Below are 22888 nucleotides of genomic sequence, written 5' to 3'. Positions count from 1 at the left end.
TAAATGTATGTCTCCTGCCAAAAGTTCATAATGCATGCCAAAAACAAATAGAAACTGCCTATGGTTGATCTACTGTTTGGGTTTTCCACACTGTGTTCCCCTTGCATTCGCACAGATGAATTCAGGTAACCAGATTCTACTTCAGAACAGTGACATTTTAATCTTTAAAAATGAAAACCTTCAAAATATTAGCCATTATTTCAATTTAAGCTCAAAATCCCCTAAACCAGCAAAAAAAAAAGTCTGCGAAACTTTTTTTTTTTTTTCTTCTTCATCTTGAGATGGAGTCTCACTCTGTTGCCCAGGCTGGAGTGCATGGCACAATCTTGGCTCACTGCAACCTCCACCTCCCAGGTTCAAGCAATTCTCCTGCCTCAGTCTCCTGAGTAGCTGGGACTACAGGCGCCCGCTACCACGCCTGGCTAATTTTTTGTATTTTTAGTAGAGACAGGGTTTCACCGTGTTAGCCAGGATGGTCTTGATCTCCTGACCTCATGATCCGCTCGCCTCAGCCTCCCAAAGTGCTGGGATTATAGGTGTGAGCCACTGCACCCGACCCTGTGAAGCAATTTTAGCATGACACATCTCAAGCATGATAACCTGCTTGATTTGAACTCACTTCTTTTTAACTTCTTCAGAAATCTTACCTAAATGCTTTCAAAGTGACCCTTCCAAACAGCGTCATTTTCCAAAAGGGCCACTTCACAAAATAAAAGAAAACCAGGTGGGTTGAATGATTTTTCTTTTCATTTAGCAAATTCTTGAGGTTTTTAACCCTTGTACCATATCAAAAACTAGATCCGAGGCCTGATAAATTTTATATTTAACATCTCAAAAGATACAGCCGGTTTCCTTTTTTATATTGTAAAAAGGCCATGTCTCCATCTGGGCATTTGTTCCACTCTTTTATTCCCCTGTGCCCACCCTTGATATTCACTGCCTTCTCCCGTTGGCACTTCAGCCTCTACAACGATAATACAACAAAATACAGATGTTTCCTCTTGCCCTGATAACAAGAGAAACTTCCCAAAGCAGCAAATGAGATCTCTAAACCTCCAGGCAATATGAACTTTCAAGCGACTCCTCCCCAGCTGGCAAACCCAAGGGAGAAAGTGGGAGACAGAGAGGGGCAATTCTGCAGCTTTAATCAAAGTCTTCATGCACTGCAGTTTCCAAAGGGCAGACATCTGCACCCAGAAAGGATAAGATCTTCAAAAAGAGGCTTTCTCTTTCATTTTTATGATATGCAAATAATCAGTTTATTCTACCTCCTGAAAATGAAAACCTGTACAAAGTTGTAATTTGGCCCCAAATGTTGACTAGGTGATGTGGAATAGTGGATTATTATGAAAAATTTTTCTCTGGAAAAAGATGACTTCCTGCTGGACTGACCATCACTCTTGTCTCTTCAGACCAGACCCTCTCTTTAGCTTTAAACTAGTCCAAATCAGCCAAATTCAGCCAGTATTAGCACTTCCTCCCTATCCCATAATCCACAACTATTAGGCTAAGTGGGACAGGGCTTGGGTTGGGGGTGGAGGGGAGTTGAGGGAAAGTTAATTATCATTTTAAATGCTATTCAAACAAACAACAACAAAAAAAGAATGTCAAAAGCAAGCCTAATGAGAGCTTTTAGAAACTTATACTACATACTGAGTTCAGAAAGGATGCTAGGAATAGGATAAAAAGAGAGTGTTAAAAGGAATAGGGAAGGTTAGCAGGAGACTTAAATACTAATAATAATAAAGAAGAAGAAGAAGGAAACCAACCTGCATAGGGGATGGCGATGGGGAGCAGGAGGAGATGCAGGAGGACATGCTGCAGCAGCAGGGCTGGCAGGAGTTTGGTCACCCACATGGTGCTGCTGGACGGGCTGGCGGATCCCTCTGGAGGAGATGCCTGGGTGAAAGAATCCTGTTCGGAGTCAGTGCCTAAAAGAGCCAGTCGGCTCTGAGCTGCTTTTTATTGCGATGAGCTAAGTTTGTTGTGTGATTAACTGGAAAGATCTAGGTCTGAACTCCCTCTTACGGTAAGAAACTGTTTAACAACAGCCCTTTACTCTCTTCCAGCCCCCTCCTTTCCTCACTCGCCCCCCCACTTCAACACCACCAAACAGATCCCTGCACTCCCCCATTCCCCGCCTCCCCCCAACCCCACGCTTAGGAAAGAAACTTACAAAGAAAAGGTCACCTGGCCTGAGGCCAGCTTCAATTTGGAAGCTGGAGCTCCAGATCCCAGTGGCTCCTATCCGAGTAAGGAAGGGAGGAGCAAGGCTGAGCCCAATAGCTAAATCAAGGCACAGGCAGAGGACCATTCGCTCAATTTAAACAGGAAAATACATGTGTTTATATATCTATTTGGGAAAAGAGGAAGGGGAAGCAGCATAAGAAGAAAGCGAAGAGCTGCCTTTCAGCCAAATGTGCCCCAGCTCCTAATCTGTCTAGTTTTCCTGCTAGAGCAATTGAGGGATTCAAAACACTGATACAGGTTCTCTAGGGGTTTAGAGACCCGGGAGAGGAGGGAGAGGGGCCAGGGAGGAGAGCCCAGGCAAGTCCAGCCCAGGTAGAAAGAGATTAGGTAAGAAAAAGGGTGTGGTATTGTGGGGCCAAAATAAGCAAGCAAAACAAAAGCACGCAGATTGTCGGATGAAAAAAGTACCCCTGCCCCATGCTCAGAGAAAACAGTTTTTTTTTTGTTTGTTTTTTCCACAAACTGTGCTAAACTCACGAAATACCACACATTTTCCCAAAGTATACAAAATAAACTTGTCTGATCTGACTTTTTAAGAGAAAGTCCAAGAAATAGTCATTGTCCACAGCCTGTCCCTGACAAGTAAATATGCCATGTGTGCTTGTACAGGCACACATGTGCACACAACACATTCACACATGTTGGTGTGTACATACGTATGCACTGGCTAGGACTGACTTTCACCGGAAATCCCTCAAGCTGTTTGAATTCATGAGTGTTGAATATGCCTCTCTTTTCCAGCTTCATCCGCCTCTACACGATAGCCAGCTTCCCAAAGTGTAAGTGGAAGGATGAGGAGCTTGTACGGGGATGGAGGGACTGCTAGGTATCAAATCTTTGTGAGGTCATTGCACAGACCGCTCACTTGATTCAGAGATTTTGTCTTTGCACCCAGAGGTGGATGCTCTAGTAACTTTAAGCCAGAGCCTGCTTTATTTCTAATGGATGCTGAGGGAGAGTTGCCCCTGTGTCTCTCTGAGATGGATATTAGTAGAGAACAGTGCGCCTATCCACAGAGGAAGAGAAAGCAGGCCGAATGTGGGAATGACTAGAGCAGTGTGTAGCTGTACAGAAGTAATTGTGGGGCTGAATTAAACTCATCCACAGAACAGCCTTCCCTCCACATACCACCTTCATTTGTCCTCCAGCTCTCCTACCCCCACTTTCAGGGAATAACGACCTGCCTGATAAGTCCCTGAGGTTGTGGGATATCTAGAGAAGCTAGGGATTAAGCGAATTCCTTTTGAGGGATCTATTTTATATGACCCATTTCTATTGCTAATCCTTCTCTTTTATCATTTTCTCCTTACTTAAAAATCATTTGTCAACCTCTCTCTGGTGTCCCCAGGATCCATTTTACTTTCTTTTTACTGTTCATTAGACCTTTTGGGAAAACTCAGTTCAATGTATTGCCTGACCATGACCCTGAATTGCTCCACTGCATCTCTTGTGCTTTATTAGGGTGTAGGGGCTCAGAAAAAATGATACCCCAAGTGAAGACCTCAGAAGCAGCTCTCTCCAACTTTCTCTTGCCCTCCAGTCTCTGGCCCTTCATTCTCCCCAAAGGCAAGCCATAGAAATTAGAATCCCTCTTTCCCAAGGTGGCTCCTAGAAACCAGAACCCTTTTTCCCAAACCAGTCATAAAACCTAAACATATCACTCTAACACCTCAACTTTCTGTGTGAAATCTGGCCGTAAAGACATTATCTGACCTACCTTGTTTGATCGTAGCTCATAAGACGCCATTCCAGAGAAGGTCCTGCCCCATACCCAGAAGGAATAAGTGCTGCACAGATATACCAGGAAGAATCTCACCTTGCCAGGCATTCCCACTCAGTTTGTTAGCATGAGATCATATTCCTTTTGTCCAGTTGTATTTCTCCACACCTGCCCACACTTTGTTGAACCTAAGCATAAAAATGGACAATTTCTTTTGTAACTTTGGGTCTTTGTTCTAAAAGCTCTCGTGTTGTGTAAAATTATGATCAAATGAATGTGTATTCCTTTTTCTCCTATTGATCTGCCCCTTGTCAGTAATTTTTTTTTAGCAAAACTTCAGTGAGTAATGGAAAAGTTTTCCCTTGGCCCAACAAGGGATTAAGGCTGTTTTTAAAAGAAGCTAGATTTTTTCTGTAAGTAAATTCCTGTAGGTAAGGAGAGAAAAAGAACAGTGTTTCTATTTATTTTTTTCTCTCAGGAAAAACTGGAGTCAAGGTTGTAAATTATTGTTATAAGTTAGGAGCAAAATCCATCTGGGATAAGGGGTTCAGGACATTAGAAAACTGAATAAACTTATTTATTAGGTCACACATTTTCACGACTTTTTTTACTGTCATATTAAATATGGTAAATACAACTAAAAACCTATATAATTTATTTGTATTTCTTTTTGACAAAAATTATTTGGTCTTTCTTTACTGAAATGGTTGCTGATATGCACTGAGCTCTTAATGTATGCTAAGCATCGTATTACATACCATTGAAAATTATTTAATCCTTACAATAAGTTTAAGATTATTAAAATTCTCATTTTATAGTTGAGGAAACATAAGTAAGTTATTTTTATTCTTGAATAACTTGCGTAAGATCCCAAAGTAATATTCAAGTGTGAGATTCATATTAGTCATACTCCATAGGATGGTATACATTTTCTTTAACCCCAGGAGGAGAAGAATCACCTGTGTTCCGGAGTATAATCGCCAAAATAAGTCTAAGACTGGATATATAGGAGGTGCTCCATAATAATTTATAAAATAAATCAATACACAATTTTAAATCTCGCAAAACTACAAAGAAATATTCAAATGAAATTCTAATTATGCTATTAGTTTAGTCTATTTTGATAACACATTCTCTTTGTTCTTTCTACATCATACACTGTTTTTTTCCCATCATCTACTGATGCCTTACATAGTCATACATCATTTTATTGCTCTTCACTTTATTGTACTTCACAGATAACGTGTTTTTTACAAATTGAAGTTTTGTGGTGTCCTCGAATTGAGCAAGTCTGTTGGTGCCGTTTTTCCCACAGCGTGTGCTCACTTTGTGTCTCCGTGTCACATTTTGGTAATTCTTGCAATATTTCAAGTAGTTCATTATTATTTTACATGATGATCTGTGATCAGTGATCTTTGATGTTACTGCTGTAATTGCTTTGGGCACCACAAACCACAACCCAAACTTAATCCATTAATGTGTGTATTCTGACTACTCCACTGACCAGCTGTTCACCCATCTCTCTCCCACCCCTCAGGCCTCTCTATTTCCTAAAACACAACGTTATTGAAATTAGGCCAATTGATAGCCCTGCAATGACCTCTAAGTGTTCGAGTGAAATGAAGAGTTACATGTCTCTTCCTTGAAATCAAAAGGTAGAAATAATTAAGCTTCTGGGGAAAGGCATGCCGAAAGATGAGTTAGGTCAAAAGCCAGTCCTCTTGCACCAAGCAGTTACCCGAGTTGCGGATGCAAAAGAAAAGTTCTTGAAGCAAGTTAGAAGTGCTACTCCAGTGAACACCCAAATGATAAGAGAACAGAGCAGCCTTATTGCTGATATGCAGAAAATTTAAGCAGTCTAGATAGAAGATCAAACCAACTGCAATATTCCCTTAAGCCTTAGGCCAAAGTCACAGCAACACTCTGAACATCAAGCAAGACTCTCCATCAGCAAAAAGATTACCACTCACTGAAGGCTCATATGATCGTTAGCATTTTTTAACCATAAAGTATTTTTAAGTTAAGGTATGGACATTTGAAAACATAATGCTATTGCACACTTAATAGTCTGCTGTGTAACTTTTATATGCGCTGGGAAACAAACAAAAAAAAATCATGTGACTTGCTTTATTGCGATTTTTGCTTGATCACAATGGTCGGAAACGAAATGAGCAGTATCTCCAAGGTAAGCCGGTACTTCTTAAGTATTAAACAGTTTGTATAAATCCCCAAGAAATTGTGTCTGAAAAGTTTTTGATAAAATAAAATAACTTGTAAAGAGATTACTTTAAATACTGCAATTTATGTAAATACTGAAATGCTAGATGGATACTCATTACCCCATAATACCATTTGAAATCTTCCCTGTGATAGAGGTTTCTAGTATCTCATGGATACTAGATGGGTTTAATGGAAAAGCCTCTATTACTGTGCTTTTTAAAAGGCTGCTGCTTTAACACAGTATCTTTCTTTGTCTTAAGCTCATGTTTCTCCACAAGTGATGCTTGTGAGTTGGTTCGTACGTGGGGAGTAAACTGACATGACCTTATGATCTACAGATTACTAATGAGTTTTGTATTCTTGAACTGGTTATTTTGTTTACTAAACGCTTGTGATTACTAATGCGTTTTGTGTTCTTGAACTGTCATTTTGTTTATTAAATGCCTGTCACATGCCAGGTGCCATTCTGTTTCTGCTACCACTTGGATGGGCTCCGCTTAGTCATAGGCCTGCTTTCATATCCCAGCTGAGTTACTTACTAAAACAATTACAAATTGAGGGAGCTAATTTATTGCCCTAATACCTCACTTTCCCTATCACCAAAATGGGACCCTATGTGTCAGGTGCTGCACTAAACACTTCATACGTATCATCTCACTTGCCCTTACATCTTGCCTCAGGAAAAAAAAAAAAAAAAAAAGTATGTGTATCTAAGAGGTATATCTTATTATTGTCATTGACTTACAGGTAATGAAATCAACATTTAGAGATGGTGACTTGGTTTAGGTTAAATTGTTAATGAAATGTGATTTGAAGACACCAGCTATCCAGTTATCAAATCACTGCTATCAAACACTATGCCACATTGAAAGAGATCCAGATTAAGAAATTTCCAACACTCCTTCTATCTTTAAAATTAGATTATTCTACTTAGCTGAATTCTTTAGTGGCCACTATACTTCTATACAATTCTTACCTTCCAAACCTATGAAGGAAGCATTTGTGTAATCTTTGGTATTGCTTACTTTTCCTACATGACCATATCTTCTCATTCTTTTCCTGTTTGTTGATTCTACCCTCTAACTGATCATTTTTTATCTTTAGACCTCACCACTGAATATGTTGACTACCTTTAGTGTAGGAAATATTACAAAATTCATTACAATTTGAATCAGACAAAAACCACTTTAAACATGAAACAGAAACTAAAATCTATATGACAAGCAAGCATGATGACATATCTATTTGCAAAATTATTGAAGAGTGGGTACAACATTCATGCAGACACCTGAACCTGTGATGTCTAATACGGTAGCTATAAGTCACATGTTCCTATATATACTCAAAATTAAATTAATTAAAACAAAACCTCCTCTGTTGTGTTCAGTAATCACATATGTGTGGTTGGTGGCTCCCACAGTAGGTAATGCAGATACAGAATATGTCCATCATTGCAGAAAGCTATGTTAGATAATGTTGATCTAGTCTAAGATGATTGGTGTAAATGTTGTCTAAATGTGATTATGGGAAAAGCAAGATAACGACTATTAAAGGTATAATTTTAAAAGATACTAAAAAGTTGTCTGTATGTTGGTGGCACTTGAGTTTGAAATCCCCCTTTCTTTCTACCGGTAGTTTGCATAGTATATTATGAACCAGGATAACAGGATTTTGATTACTTTGTCTTTTGAATACAAAGTAACAATGACTGAAGAGAGCTCCTTGTTCGGAGAGTATGCCAAGCACTTACCACAGACACAAGTCCAGAGAAAATGGTTAAAGAAAAGTGTTTTAAAATAATTATGTCTAACAAAACACCTGTCTGCTAAGGAATGTGATGCAATCTATAGAGTCAAGTATAGAGTCTCTGGGAATTTGGTGAGTCTTTGTCCGTTACATAATAAAAATGACCTAATTGAAAGCAACTTACAGGACTTCAGTACACATTATAATTATAGACTTAATATAAAGGTTTTATTTTTATTAATTCATCATTGATTAACCACTAAAAGGACTCTAATGGTTACTCAGTCAAATCATAGTCTCAACCACTCACGCATGACTTTGCCACACTCCCAGGAAATCTGTTGCAGAATTTGTGGTGAGACCACAAAGCAACATCCAGGAAAATGACAGTAACAGTTAAAGTACATCATCACAGGGTAGGAATTGTCATGTGTGTAAAAGTAGCAGGGTTTTTTTTTTTTCCTCTAGAAATATGCCATATATACTTAAACATCATTTTTATATTGTTCACTATGACTATAAAACAATAGCAGGGTACATACTAAAAGAAATTCTTCTCAAACAGAAAAGACTGTCGTGACTTGAGCTGTGTTTTGCCTTTTGGGAGTAAAGAGAGGATAGGCGCTGAGAACACCAGGAAATCTGAGCTAAAACTAAACTCTGATGCTGCATTTTCAGTTTTCTTTTCTGAGCCACGAGGGGCCAGTTTTTGAATCCAGGGGGCCTAGTTAACTAACACTCATCACCTTGTGCTTAGAGGCCAGCTTTTATGTATTTCCAGGTGTTGGCTGCTTTGTTAAATCTGGAGTGCCCCCAAACTTATAAAGCCTAAGCACTCCACACCTGGTATGTTCGACACTGGCATGTTAGTAAAATGCATGAATTGTAGGAATCTATTTCTTTTTTCCCAGTTTAGAATCCAACCATGATAAAATCATTAGTATAAGAAAATGGGAATATTCACAATAAGGTACTTTTCAAAGTCACTGTTTAATCCATTTATTTTGCATCTTAAAAGCCATGTAATAAAATTGAGATTTCCCTTTTACTATATGTACATGTTCCATGTTTATTGTGGTCCTGGGGATATCGGAGGGCAATTCCACTTACCAGATGGCACTCAATACCAGGAATTACATTTCAAACCTGGGAGAAAAAGGCTCCACCTGGTGGAGCACTGCTTTTTTTTGTGTACCGGGCCGAGGGTTGGGGGGCAGTGTTTGTTTCTTTATAAAATACTATTCTGTACACCAGTCATCTGGTGCATTGGCCCTTCTTAGGAATTACTTAAAGAGTTATTTAGCTAACGCTATGATAGCATGGCCCCATATGATACATTAATCTTGCAACATTTTTTAAATGACTGAATTTATATCTAGTTTATGCTTAATAAGATAGCATGCTTTAAGTTTTTTAAGAAGCTTCTACTTAAATTCCTAAACTATGAGCCTGGGAATCCTCATTCTAAATGGGAGAGTTCTTGGCAGACTTCTTACCATTTTCAAGTTTGTGAGGATTTGCAGTTACTGGACTCCTGGAGACTTGATAGAGCTAAGGGACTATCAAATCCACCAGAACATTGCTTTTTCTAGCCATGGAACAAAGCATGCGAGGAGGCAAATTCATAGTTCCTGAAATTTTCTATCTTCTTTATTTAATCTTGTTTTAATTATATGTTTTTACAACTCACAATAATGAATATAGCAAAATTATGGAAAATGGTAAGTGTAAAGGACAGATGAAGTATATTGCCCGATGCTTTAATCTAGTCCTGAATGAAGGGACTAGAAGGGAGAAACATCTCTAGAATGAGCCTAGTGTCCTCATGCTGCAACTCCAAAACAGAATTATGCCTTGCATACTGAATAAGTGATGACATTTAGCAGAACACCCACTATGGAGAGCACCAGATTATAGCTATCCTTAAACTGCTTGTTTGCTTTGCCCTGATAAAAGAAAAAATGTTCATAGAGTTTTCTAAGTCTCTTTTGTGTGGTTAGTTTATTTGCTTCTTTTATGTGAATAAGAAAGATTACATATGGCCTTCTCTTTTAAGAGTTAAAAGTAAGAGAATCCTCTTTTTCAGCTGTCTCTGTCCAGCCTCAAAATGATGTATTTATCCTAGCATTTCTCACATTTAAAGGTGCACTAATATTTTTCTACAGTTTTTTTCTGTCATTTTCCTAAGAGACAATCTTTTACCTCTCCAAAGTGCTAGTGCATCTTATGGTTATTTAGCCATTGTCCCAAATATTACTTATCAGAAAAAAAACTTTGTGTCTTATTTAATTTTTAATTCAGGATTTCTGTACAATATATAGCTTGAATACCCTACCAATTAACATTTCTTGTTAGGGACTTATTTATTTTCTTCCTAATGTACACAATGAGATAGCACAGTGTAGACCAGCTGGTTGAAGTCTTAATTATACCACTTACTAACTGAGAAAACCTGGACAAATTATTTTATGGTATTCATTTGCAAAATGATTATAGTAAGAGTTGTAGCAGTTATTTACACTTACATGTCTTACATGTGAATTATAGTGATGATTAGAGAATAAACATGCAAAACACAGAAGACATATTTAGTAACACAATACAATTTTATTACTAGTCTTAGTAATACTGAAATATTTAAGATAGTCCTTGAGTCATTTAATATCTCAAACAGAAAATACCTAAATTAAAATGCAGAGTGAAGGCATGATCTTGGCATAATGATATTAGGAAATGCCTTAGTGTTTAACAATTATTTAATCTAAAGTATCTGTTAATATTTTACCATAAGTTTTAAATGAAATTAAACATGAATTTAACTTTGCTGCATGCATCCATGCGTTAACTAATGCAGGGAAACAGAAGAAGCCACAGAATTCCATGTTATAAAGTATTGCTAGTAAAAAATTGTATTTAAGTGAAATAATTTGGTATTTTAAAATGTAAGGAGTTTTGAGCATACTTAACTTTGCATTGGCATCATTTCTTGATAAATGTCATTAAAATAATTTTCTTGAAGTTCCGTAGGGAGTATATAGCACCCAGGAACTAAGCATTTGTGTTTTGTACCATTAAATCAGTAAAAGGAGAATAAATACCATCATGCCCTGTCCAAAAAATTCTTATTGACTCAGCTTCTCATTTTTATTAATAAAATGTTAACTGAATTCTCCTATTTCAAAAGAACTCAAGCTAGCCACTCATTCTATTAACAGAGTACATGATTGACTATATATTGTCCACCTTCTGAGTTAGAGCCCATGGCAGTGTCTGGCATATCTTAGTGACTACCGAAAGATATTCAGCAGTCACTAAGTAGGCTTTAATTGTTTTCACCTAATACATTCAAAGTATTTGATATTCTCATTCAAACAACATTGCAAGGCTGACACGGTGGCTCATACCTGTAATCCCAGCATTTTGGGAGGCCAAGGTGGGTGGATTATTTGAGCCCAGGAGTTTGAGATCAGCCTGGGCAACTTGGTGAAACCTCGTTTCTACACAAAAATACAAAAATTAGACAGGTGTGGTGGTACGCATCTGTGATCCCGACTACTCAGAAGGCTGAGGTGGGAGTGTGTGAGCTCAGGAGGTTGAGGCTGCAGTGAGCCATGAATCACACCACTGCACTCCAACCTGGACGATAGAGTGAGACACTCTCTCAAAAAAAAACAAAAACAAAAACAAAAACAAAAACAGATAATAGTAAATTCACTATTTAATTTCTTTCACATAGACATACATATACATGCATACATACACACACACTCACAAGAATGCATAAGTAAAATCTGTTCATCAAAACCACCGTGAATTACTCTAAGTCAGTTTATCATTTAGTAGACTGCTAGATTTATAAGTGACTCAAGGTCTGTCAATTTACAATAACAGAAATTGAAACTGAGAGCAGATTTCTACTTTTCCAGCTTTCAAAGATTCCCATTCTCTGATACATATCTTTATATATAATTTTAAGACAAAACCCAAGATCTATGCCTATTGGCATTGTATTGAGATTGTGTTAAGCTCTAATAAGTGGCATTCTAAACAGTATATGATTTGTAACAGCAGAACTTATGAGCAATATATTAACATGTATTGACACTAGAATTTATTTTTTATAATTGTAACACCATTCATTAATGCATTTATAAGTACATACTTTTAAGTTCTTTTTGAAACATTTATTTTTAGAGATGGAGTCTTGCTATGTTACCCAGGCTGGAGTACAGTAGCTATTCACAGCCACCATCATGGCACACTACAGTTGCAAACTCCTGTGCTCAAGCAATCCTCCTGCCTTTGCTTCCAGAGAGCTGGGACTACGTGTGCCTACCACCTCAAACAGCAGTTTATAAGTTCTAAACGGAATCTTCAGATTTTTGACTTGAAATAATTAGATATTAATTAGATATTACTGTGCCAAAAACAAGTCATGTGAATTTATGTACAAGAGATGTCTATTTCCATAAACCTAAAAGCCCTTTTCTTGTATCATCTTTATTGCTTTATACATCTTTCTATTTATTCATTGATTAAAAACATTTATGAAGGCCGGGCGCGGTGGCTCAAGCCTGTAATCCCAGCACTTTGGGAGGCCGAGACGGGCGGATCACGAGGTCAGGAGATCGAGACCATCCTGGCTAACACGGTGAAACCCCGTCTCTACTAAAAATACAAAAACTAGCCTGGCGAGGTGGCAGGCGCCTGTAGTCCCAGCTACTCGGGAGGCTGAGGCAGGAGAATGGCGTAAACCCGGGAGGCGGAGCTTGCGGTGAGCTGAGATCAGGCCACTGCACTCCAGTCCGGTCCGGTCGACAGAGCGAGACTCCGCCTCAAAAAAAAAAAAAAAAAAAAAATTTATGAAGTATTTTCTAAGTGCTAAAGATACCATAGTGATTTTACATGTTGTGGTAGGCAGAATAATGTTTCCCAAAGATGTCCATGTCCTAATCCCTAGAAGTAGTGATACCTTACATAGCAAAAGGGACTTTGTATATGTGGTTGAGGTTAAGAACTTTGAGACGGGAGATTATCTTGGTTTATCCAGGTAGGTCCATCATATGACTACTTTAAGTCAGAGAACCTTTCCCAGCTGTGCTCAGAGAGAGCTGTGCTGTCTGAATAAGGGTCAGAGGAATGCAACATTGCTGATTTTGAAGATGGAGAAAGGGGCCAAAAGATAAGAAATATGGGCAGCCTCTAGAAGCTGAAGAAGTTGAAGAAACAGATTCTACCCTAGAGCCACCAGAAGTGAACACTGCCCTGCTGTCACCTTGATTTTATCCCAGTGAGATGCATATCAGACTTCGGAGGTACACTAACAAAGAATACAGCTGTGTTGCTTTAAAGCCAAGTCATTTTTGTTGTTGTTGTTGTTGTTGTTATTTCTTGTTTTTTATTTTTTGTAATTTGTTATATCAGCAATTAATACCTAATATCTTCTAAGTATGTTTTACTTCTGTGAATGTTTTGTAAACTCTTTAAAGGTAGTAATTAAGTCTTATATTTCATTGTATCTTTCCAAATTACCTATTTCTCTGCTTTGCACTTAGTATTAAAGGAAATCTCTGAATGATTGATATAATAAGGAAGGTTTGTTTTTTTAGGAAACTATTTGTATTGATTAGGTTACAATGATAATCTTAACCTCACAGCGGTTTTTGCCTTACCCTCTGCAATGATGCATTAACTGATCTTTGAGAGAAACATTTTGCAATGTGCTGTTTATTCAAGTAATCAGGAGAAAGCACAAATATTACACTTGACTTTGCAGGAAGATTAGCAAATAATAGCGCTGTTTTGAAAGACACAGATCTGTATCTTTGAAAAGGGAAGTGGCAAAACTGTCTTTTCCTTTATCTATTCAGATTCCTTAGGAAGGAGGATTTTACAACTAGTATTATCCTTGTTGGAGACTCTTTTATATGGCTGGCACTCCTTCAGTCCAAGTTTATCTGATACCCTAAGGTTTCCCGGAGCCTCCTCTGGGATGTAGATCCAAAGTTTCTGTGCAAAATGTATCTGAAAAAATTTGATGTAGCAGTACAGAAACTTGTCAAATAATTTATTAAGAAGAAGCAGAAAAATAGTTATAGAACTTGCACAAAATTTGTCAAACATGATTTTTGCTAAAAATCCTGGCCACATCCTCTAGAGCCTATGGGTGTAAAGTGGGAAATGGAAAGTATTTTTATTCCCACCCCTCTTACCTTTTTAGCTCATTTACTATACTTTGGATGACTCTTGTATTTACATATCTTATTACATACATAAATCATGTGTTAAAACCCACTCCAATTCTTGCACCTGCTGGGAAATGACATTAATAATCATTGAGTGCCCCATATACTACTAGATATGAAATCATCCAGAGAAATAGGAGACAGCTTCCCCACCCAAAGGAGAAATTGTCTTCTACCAATAGGACAAACAATAATAACCCAAGTAGAACCACTAGAGATTTTATATAATATATATTTAAAGTTATTTCGTGTATTTTTATACTTAATTTTATATTTCCATTCTTTGTATTTTATTTCTCGTAATTTTTTTGACTCAGTAACTAGAACTCGTTTATTTTTTCTTCCTTTTTCCTCAGTTACTACAATCTTTGGTGACCAAAACACTAGTATATGGCAAATCTGAGATTGGAACCCAAACATTCTGTTTCTGGAGCCTATTCTATTCTCCTTTAGAAAAAAGGACAAAAATAAGGCACAGCAGTCTAGGGAAAGAAGATAGAGATTTTCCTCTCAACTGAACTTGAGTGTAATGTAGAAAATGGGGAGAAATCTATCCATTAGTAATAAAACTGATTTCTCTCCATCGGTAGCTGACAGCATGCATAAGTCAATTGTTGCAATCATTATTCAGGACTTCCCTATCCCCCACATGCATTGATCTATAATCCCTTTCCAGTTTTTTCCGAACATTATTAGTTGTTACAAGTTTTTTTGATATTAAAGTAAATTATTGATGCTAACATTGTAGCTTTACCCATTGCTGCTAACAGCACTTCAACTACTAGTCATTTACCCTCTCTTGCATCTTCAAAGACAGGAAATACACCATCATTCTTGGCAGTTCTATTACTAAGCCGTTGTACATTTAGAAAATGCTCCTTCGTGTTGATCTGAAATCTACCACCTTATAATGTTCATGCATTTGGTTGTGATACTGCTTTCCAGAGCCAAAGAAAATAAGACTACTCTCTTTAGAATACATAAAGATATGTAGTACTTCATAGGATGCACCCTACTCCAGTCCTTTCAATATTCCTTCTCAGCTGTCATGTTCAAATGCCCTTTTAAACCACCAGGTCCAGAAGAGAATAGAACATGATAAACATGATCCACTCCATGCAGAATGGAGCTCTGATTATCTCTATTTATGAGCTAAAAAACAAAGAAATGTCAATTAGATTCAATTCTTTTAACACAGAACCTGCCATCTATTGACAGGCTATTATATGTCCAAAACTGGGAAAGAACTTCATATAACACCGTATCATTTAATCCTCATAACAACTCCCTAAGGTGGGTACTTTGGGGAGCAAGGCATACTATTTCTATCCAGATGCAATTTTTCTTTCTCCACATTTTGTTCACTGTGGTCTCTCAGTGCCCACTCAGTATCACTTCTTCAGGCAGGCTTGTGAAACTTCTCTTGCGTGCTTTGTGGATATTTAGGAACAATAAAATATAAAATGTACATAAATATATTTTATAGCAGTATTAAAATGATGTAGTAAAACCATTCTCACATAATAAATCCTCATAAATGCAGTAATTTTAAAGTGTTATTTTCTCATGTAATCCGTTCTTTAACTCACGCTTATAAGGTTATGTCAGCTCATATAGTTACATATGATTTGATTATGTAATATTAACAGGTAAACATTTGGTCATAGAATTTTTAGCTGTTTGTCAAAACTGAAATCCACAGTAATTAGGAAAAAAAATCATTAAGAGAAAGCTGTTTGGAACATGAAAATTCAAGCAACAGTAACAAAAGTATCCACAAATCACAAAAAATACCTTTGAGAAATTTATCCAGATTTAAAACAGAGATCATTGTTTTTCAACTGGAATAAAATTTAATTATAACAGCATAGGATCAAGAGTCACTGTCCAATAATGTGTTTTAAATTAACTAAATGACACCTTACCCTCTTTTTATATCTACTCCAGGAAACCCTGATCTTTATAGTTCACAAAAATATAAACATACTTGTCAGACCTCACTAAATTTATTAAGATCTGGCAGAATGCCTATGCAAAAAAATATGTTTCAGAAGGAAGTTTAAAATGAGTAAGAAAAATAACCTCTTGAAGTCAAGCAGCAGAGCAAAGCAGGTTGCAGCTAACTAGTGAAATAATGAGTTCCTTTAGTACTTATCTATCATATACTAACCATTTCATTTTTTAAACAAACTTCTAAAACAGATTTGCTGCACCCTGAGTTCTGTTCACTTTGGCAATAATAAAAATTTCACTGAGATAAATCTGTGTCATGAAAATGAGAGATAAAGATGAAAACATTAAATAGGTGATGCTATCACCTACACTGATACTTTAAATTTGTTTTTACCTGTATCTTGAATTTATGTAGCACTTGGTTAATCACCTCTGTATTATGCTGGCCTGGCCAACATTAGGCATAAAACAGGGAACCATAGTTACTTCAAAATAAATAATGAAACAATAGATAAGAAGTCTTTCAAAATATTCATAGAAATAAAATGCATTTTAATCACCATTTATTTCCTTATTTTGTATGCTCATTAGGATTTTATTTGCCCTTAAGGAATAAGAAAATATTAATGAAAAATAAGTACACACATACAAATATACACTTATATATTCAAGCTATGTGCAGAGAATAATAGTAAATTCACAAATATTCCTTAAAATAATTGGTAGTTTTAGTGTCATTATTCTTAAAGGGTCAATTCCCCAAAATTGTATTTTCTTTTATTTCCAAATATTTTGATGTTTAAATATTAAATATTTAATTCATTAAGAATTTCTGGCAGGGTAACACTTTTCAAAGACAAATTTCTTGAAATTTAATGATTCAATATTTTTGATTTAAGAATAAAAATAATTTTTTCAATATCATAAATTATGCCAAAGGTTCCCTAATGTGGTCCATTAAATGTGTTCATAATTAACCTCATTTTCTGCTACTGTGGTTCAAAGTGTTTATAGGATCTAGTCCTGAAAACACAAAAGATGTAAATTTACATAAGTTACTGTAATTTAAACTGATTGTTGCTAATTACAAAGGAAAATTACTTCTGAAAACAATAGAGTTTCTTTATAAATTCCTTATTTTGCTTTAATTCTGGCAACAAAAACTAAAGAAACTCAACATTTTTTGCCTCATATTGAATATATTATAACAGCAAAGGCATTCAAGATACAACAGGTGAGACTCAAATGATTTTGGAGACTAAACTATTAAGGACATAATTACCCCAGAGTTATACATTAAGTTTCACTAAAATAAAATTTAAATGAAATTAATTAAAATGTAAGTATAATTTTCTTCCAAGAGACATATTGTTTTCCTTCTTGCTAATCTTTTCCAGGTATTGAACTACCATTAATATTACATTTATTTCTAAATAGGGCCACTGATTTCAGAGAAAAATGATCATATATAATAGTTCAAATATTGTTCTGTGATGTAGAGAAACATAATTCCACTTAACTGCTCATATGTGGTTCATGTTGCTATACTTTTTCCTATTATTGTTATATATTTATTATACTATATATACTTGATATGAAAACACATGCAAATTTATATGTAAAACATCACTTAAATAAGCATTTTAAGGATGTTTGGGGCCAAAAGCAAGAATGCTTTACTATAGTTTTTTTTAACTTGTTACTTATTTTGAATAAAACTGAAAGGCTAAAAGTAGAATTAATAAGTTAGCATTGAAGTAGGACCTGTATTTTTTTTATTATCTCTGGCATTCATTGGTAAATGGCAATTTAATTTTTTATCTTATCCCACTAATATTCACCATAAAGCATCTTTATCACTTGGTTTCCATAATATTATACTGTCGTACTTTTGTACTATGTGCTTTTATTTTTCTCATTTATTGGATCAGTTTGTCTCCACACACCCTATCTTTGGCTACTTGCCAGAGGCAGAGTACTTCATTGTGTTCCTCTGCCTAAATATCCTTCCTCAGAGGGCTGCTTTATTGTCATGGCATAGCTCCTTAATGACAAATAACATGTTTCATTAAATTATGATTCCTCAGTATTTAACTCAGAGACCCACATATATTTCAGTCAAATTATCTATATTCATTCATTCTTTCTTTTAGTTTTTTTTCTGTGAATGTTTAATGAGTGCCTATTTTCAGCCAATAATAATTGTAGTCTGTGAAGCACTGGTGAATGAAAGAGGCAAAGGTCCCTCATCACCTAGAAATGATACTTTAGTGAAAAGAGACAGCAAGCAAGTAAATGCACAATGACTGAGATTATTTTAGATAAATAGTGCTCTGAAGAATATAAAACATGGTGATATGTTAAGAGTGCTGAAACAAATAGGGATGGAAAATTTAGACTGGACTAAGAAAGACTGAGTAGGAGAGGTGACAAGAGACAAGAGAATTAAGACCAAAATGTCAAAAGCAAATGGTTTTGAGAAATCTGGAATAAGAGCTTCCAGAGCAAGTATGATTTGAAAGGCGTATGTCCAGAATGAGCCCATCCTCTGACTGCACCTTCTCAGTCCCTTCTGGTCATTTCAATAAATATTTGAATGTCAACCCAGAGTTAGTTTAATAGACCACCGTACTAACTTCCTCAAGACTTGCTAACTCTTTTAACATTAAAATGTTTTTCGGTGACATTACCATTTTTCAAATCACCAAGTTCGGAATCTTGAATTAGCTGAGACCCTCATCTTTCTTTTTCATGAAGAATCAGCCAAGATTCTTTTCAGATGTGTTCTCTCTCTCCCTCTCTTTTTTGTTTGTTTGTTTGTTTTGTTTTGTTTTTTGAGAAAAGATCTCAGTCCCATCGCCCATGCCAGACTGTGGTGGTGCAATATTGGTTCACTGCAGCCTCGACTTCCCAGCCTCAGGTGATTCTCCCATCTCAGACTCCTGACTACCTGGGACTACAGGCATGTGTCACCACACCTGTCTAATTTTTATTATTATTATTATTTGTAGCGAACAGGCCTCTCTATGTTGCTCAGGCTCGTCTCTAACTCCTGGGCTCAAGCAATACGCCTGTCTCAGCATTCCAAAGTGCTGGGATTACAAGACTACGCCACTGCATCTGGCCTCTCCTATCTTTTTCTTTCTACTTCCCTAGATGTGCCACCTGGTCCAATTACATGATTTCCTGAAAACATAGTACTTCATCTGTGAAACAGAGGTGATACTTCTAGTGGTAATGTAACTGCCGGAAGTGTTCCTCCTGCCTGTTGTACAAAGAAAGACCAGGGGAGATAACATGAGTTTTGCAAAGAGGCACACAGATTAAAATCTGGCCCAGTGCTTATTAACTATCTCATCAGGGCAGTGCCAAACTATTTTAATTTTTGCTTTCTTGCTTTATAAAAAAAGAATTCATTAAATAAAATGATGTGCTTGCTTCACAATAGTTTTGTAAAGAATAAGGAAGATATCACACAAAAAGAACCTAGCATACATATTTAGTGAGTGTTAAATAACCTCCCTTGTCTTTTTTTATTATAGCACCAAAGGAATTAATATACAGGAAAGCACTTTATTGATGATATAAAATATTTTGTAAAACATTTTTTTTTTTTTTTATATTCCCAGGGTCCCTACCTGATCTAACTCTCAGTTCTTCCCACTTGAATTTTTCTTTAATTTTTGGAGGCTGCTGTGGTTTCAATGTTTATGTCTCCTGAAAATTTATATGTTGAAATACTAACCCCCAAGGTGATGGAATTATGAGGTGGGGACTTTGGGAGGTGATTTGGTCATGAGGGCAGAGCTCTTACAAATAGGATTAGTGCCCTTCTAAAAGAGGTCCCAGAGAGATCCCTCCACTCGTCCACCATGTCAGCACACAGCTAGAAGTCACTCTCTGAACCAGATGTCTGGCCCTCACTAGACACCGCATGGGCCAGCACTTTGTTCTTGGACTTCTCAGCCTCCAGAGTTGTGAGAAACACATAAGCAACCTAACTGATGCTATTTTATTAAACCAGACTGAATGGACAAAGACGGATGCTAAATAAGGAATTGATCATTCTTTTCCTTAAGATCTCTCACGTCGAGCTCATTTGAAACAGGGGCATCAGAGCTTGGAAACCAGAGATTTTGCTTAGGACAGATTATGTGGGAGATATCACTGAATATGAAATCATCAAAACTTCATTACACTTCCCATGTGAGTTTCTAAGAGTGCAGAGGTTCACATGGAGAAATCTGTGACCCCTGGCACCATGCTGTTTGAGTGACGAGTTATTCTGAAAAGACTGCAATCACTGAGCCAATTGGGAGAGCAGTCCTCAGCTTAGTCCTATACACACCACACTACCCATGATCAGGAGCCTGGCAGCTTCTCCAGAAGATTTTGCCAACAGAGTAACTATACTATCATAAAGCAGGTCATAGCCCTCAAAGATCAAGAGAAAAATCTCTTTTTGAAGCTACCATCCCCTTCACTGGAAGTTCCAGCAAAGAGGAGGTTTTGCTGTGGTTGTTTTATTTGTTTTGGGTTGTTTTTGCTCTTGCTTTTCTTGTTTTGTTTTGTTTTGTTTTTAACCAAGTTCAAGGCCAGAAAAGTGTATCACCCATAAAGTAACCCCAGCACTTCATGCCAGAGGAATTTCTGACAAAATGAATGGTTTCAAATACAACAGCCTGCTGACCAAGTTCCCAGCTTGCAACCTCCCTGGAATCTGCAGTCTTGGATTAACCCTCAGCAAAAAAGCCCTTCGTTCTGGTGTCTTTGCCATGTCTATTGTCTGCTCCAATCCTATGAACCCTCTAAGAAGGGTAAGCAAATTTGGACAACCAGAGGTGCAGTCACACTATAAAGCTATTTTGTTCTACTTCTTCTAAATGTGTTTTAAAAAGAACTTAAAGAAAAAGTAGCAAAGTCTCTTTAAAAATCCACATTCAGAACCAGCAGAAGGAACACAGGAAGTTTTACTGAGTAATTGAAGTGATTACATGCAAAGCACTTTCCCATAATCAGTGAGTTTCAAAGAAGGGCAGAGGGTGATTGACAGTGTTGGCCACCCTTGAAACTACATCCTGATTGGAGAAAATAATTACAAGCAGGGAGAAAGAGACTCAGTGCTCTACATCTCTTTTATTTTTAGATTTAATCTGAGAGAAGAAAGATTATAGAAGAAAATAAAGTTTAGAAAGTTTAGAAATCTTGTTCTTGGAGAAGAAGAAAGCAAAAAGTCCCTGCTATACCAACCACAATAGCTTATTTTATGTTTTATTTTCCTTTTATTCATTTACTGAGCACCTACTATGCTCCAGGTTGTAGAAAAGATCAGAGGATGTTTTGGCATAAAAGCACGTGAACTGCAAACCGATAAACAGATATAAAGCTGTCATTGTGGATATAAACTTTTCAAGAAAAAGAGGGTACAATGATAAGCTAAGATTCCAGATCAAGCTTGCTGTCTGTTTGCTGGAATGTATATCTATCTACACATATGTGCAATAGATAGGGTAGAGCAATTTCAGTTGAACCAGACATGGAGTCACTTGACTCAAAGGATTCCAGAGCTCTAGGAAAGCCTTTGAAAGCCACTGGCCTATGAGAAAGTATTCATGCATCGTTGTCTGCTGTTGGTGTTCCAGCCCTTCAAAAGGAGCCAGGCTGTTTTGCTATCTTTGAAATGCTTCCTCCTTTCTTCCTCTGTCTTGTTGAATGTTTCTACCTGAATTCTTGATCTCTCTCTCAATTTTTTTTTTTAACAAAAGGCTGCCGTCTTCCCTGAAGATTCCCAGATTCACATTTATCTTTTGATTTCTCCCAAATGCCTATAGCAAGTACTAAAAACACAGTATTTGGTCACATATCATTTTTCTATCACTCAGTGTATGAATTTCTCATAAGTCCTATGAAGCGCATGATATACTTATCTACCTCTTCTGGAGTGCTTATTACAAGCACCCAGGCTTCGCAGTCAGCTTTTGAGGGTTTAAATTCTGGTTCTACCACTTAATTGTCAAGTCCTATGAGCAAGCTATTTACCATCTCCACATGTCATTTTCTGCATCTATAAACTGGTGATTGATAATACTTGTATATACCTTATATGGTTGTTTTAAAAGTTAACTAAAATATTGCATACTCGATACAGTGCCTGGCACACAACACATTTGAAGTATTATTATTATTATCAGTATTATAATTATTTTCTCAGGAAAGACTTACTGAATGGAATTCTGTTAAATAAAAATTAGAATAGGTCTGTTCCATATTCTTTCCCAAGGAGAAAAATGGACACTTTTCAGAATGTCACCTATTCACAAGAATGTGTTGCTAAAGCCAAATGGGAGGAAACTAGAAAATCCTGAATAGAACTGGCTAAGCAGAAAGTATTAATATATTAGACTAAACAACAAGCTGACTGATGTAGGGGAATAAGGCATTAATATGAAAGCTTCAGCTTGGAAATTCCTGGTTACCCATGGTCAAGTTGGATGAGCAGAAAATGATGCAGCCCAGCTGCCTCCCTCACCGCTGCTCCTCCCATGTTGCAAGCACTCTCTTAGGAGAGGTTTCATATCAGCAGCATTTAGTCTTCCTTTAGGTATTCTGTTCCATTTTATGATTAAACAATTTCCTAAAGTCTTTAGTGGACTTCGTAAGTGAATTATCAGTGGCAGAATTTAACTGGTCTAGAAACAAGTGCAGAATCTGGGTGTTTTTAGAGACACAGATGCAGGGTTACTCTCAGTACAGA

The 22888-nt window shown here is 36.8% G+C and overlaps 1 protein-coding gene across 3 annotated transcripts in view; it reads right to left on the bottom strand.

Annotated features, from left to right (window-relative positions):
- The window catches only part of HGF (hepatocyte growth factor (hepapoietin A; scatter factor)), a 69276-nt gene extending 66959 nt beyond the window's left edge, over positions 1–2317 (bottom strand). For 2 of the 3 annotated variants that reach the window (XM_011927695.1, XM_011927696.1), the window contains exon 1: positions 1770–2084. In XM_011927695.1, the coding sequence (XP_011783085.1) occupies positions 1770–1857 (88 nt within the window). In that variant the 5' untranslated portion in view covers positions 1858–2084. Of the gene's footprint in view, positions 1–1769; positions 2085–2176 lie in introns of those variants that run through there. The other variant, XM_011927694.1, reaches the window with a different exon arrangement.
- Between the last annotated feature and the right edge of the window lie 20571 nt (positions 2318–22888).

This window comes from Colobus angolensis, unplaced genomic scaffold (assembly GCF_000951035.1).
Source record: "Colobus angolensis palliatus isolate OR3802 unplaced genomic scaffold, Cang.pa_1.0 Scaffold74, whole genome shotgun sequence".
Taxonomy (NCBI): Eukaryota; Metazoa; Chordata; class Mammalia; order Primates; family Cercopithecidae; genus Colobus; species Colobus angolensis.
The sequence above is the reverse complement of the archived record's forward strand: the minus strand, read 5'-3'. Positions and strand labels throughout refer to the sequence as shown.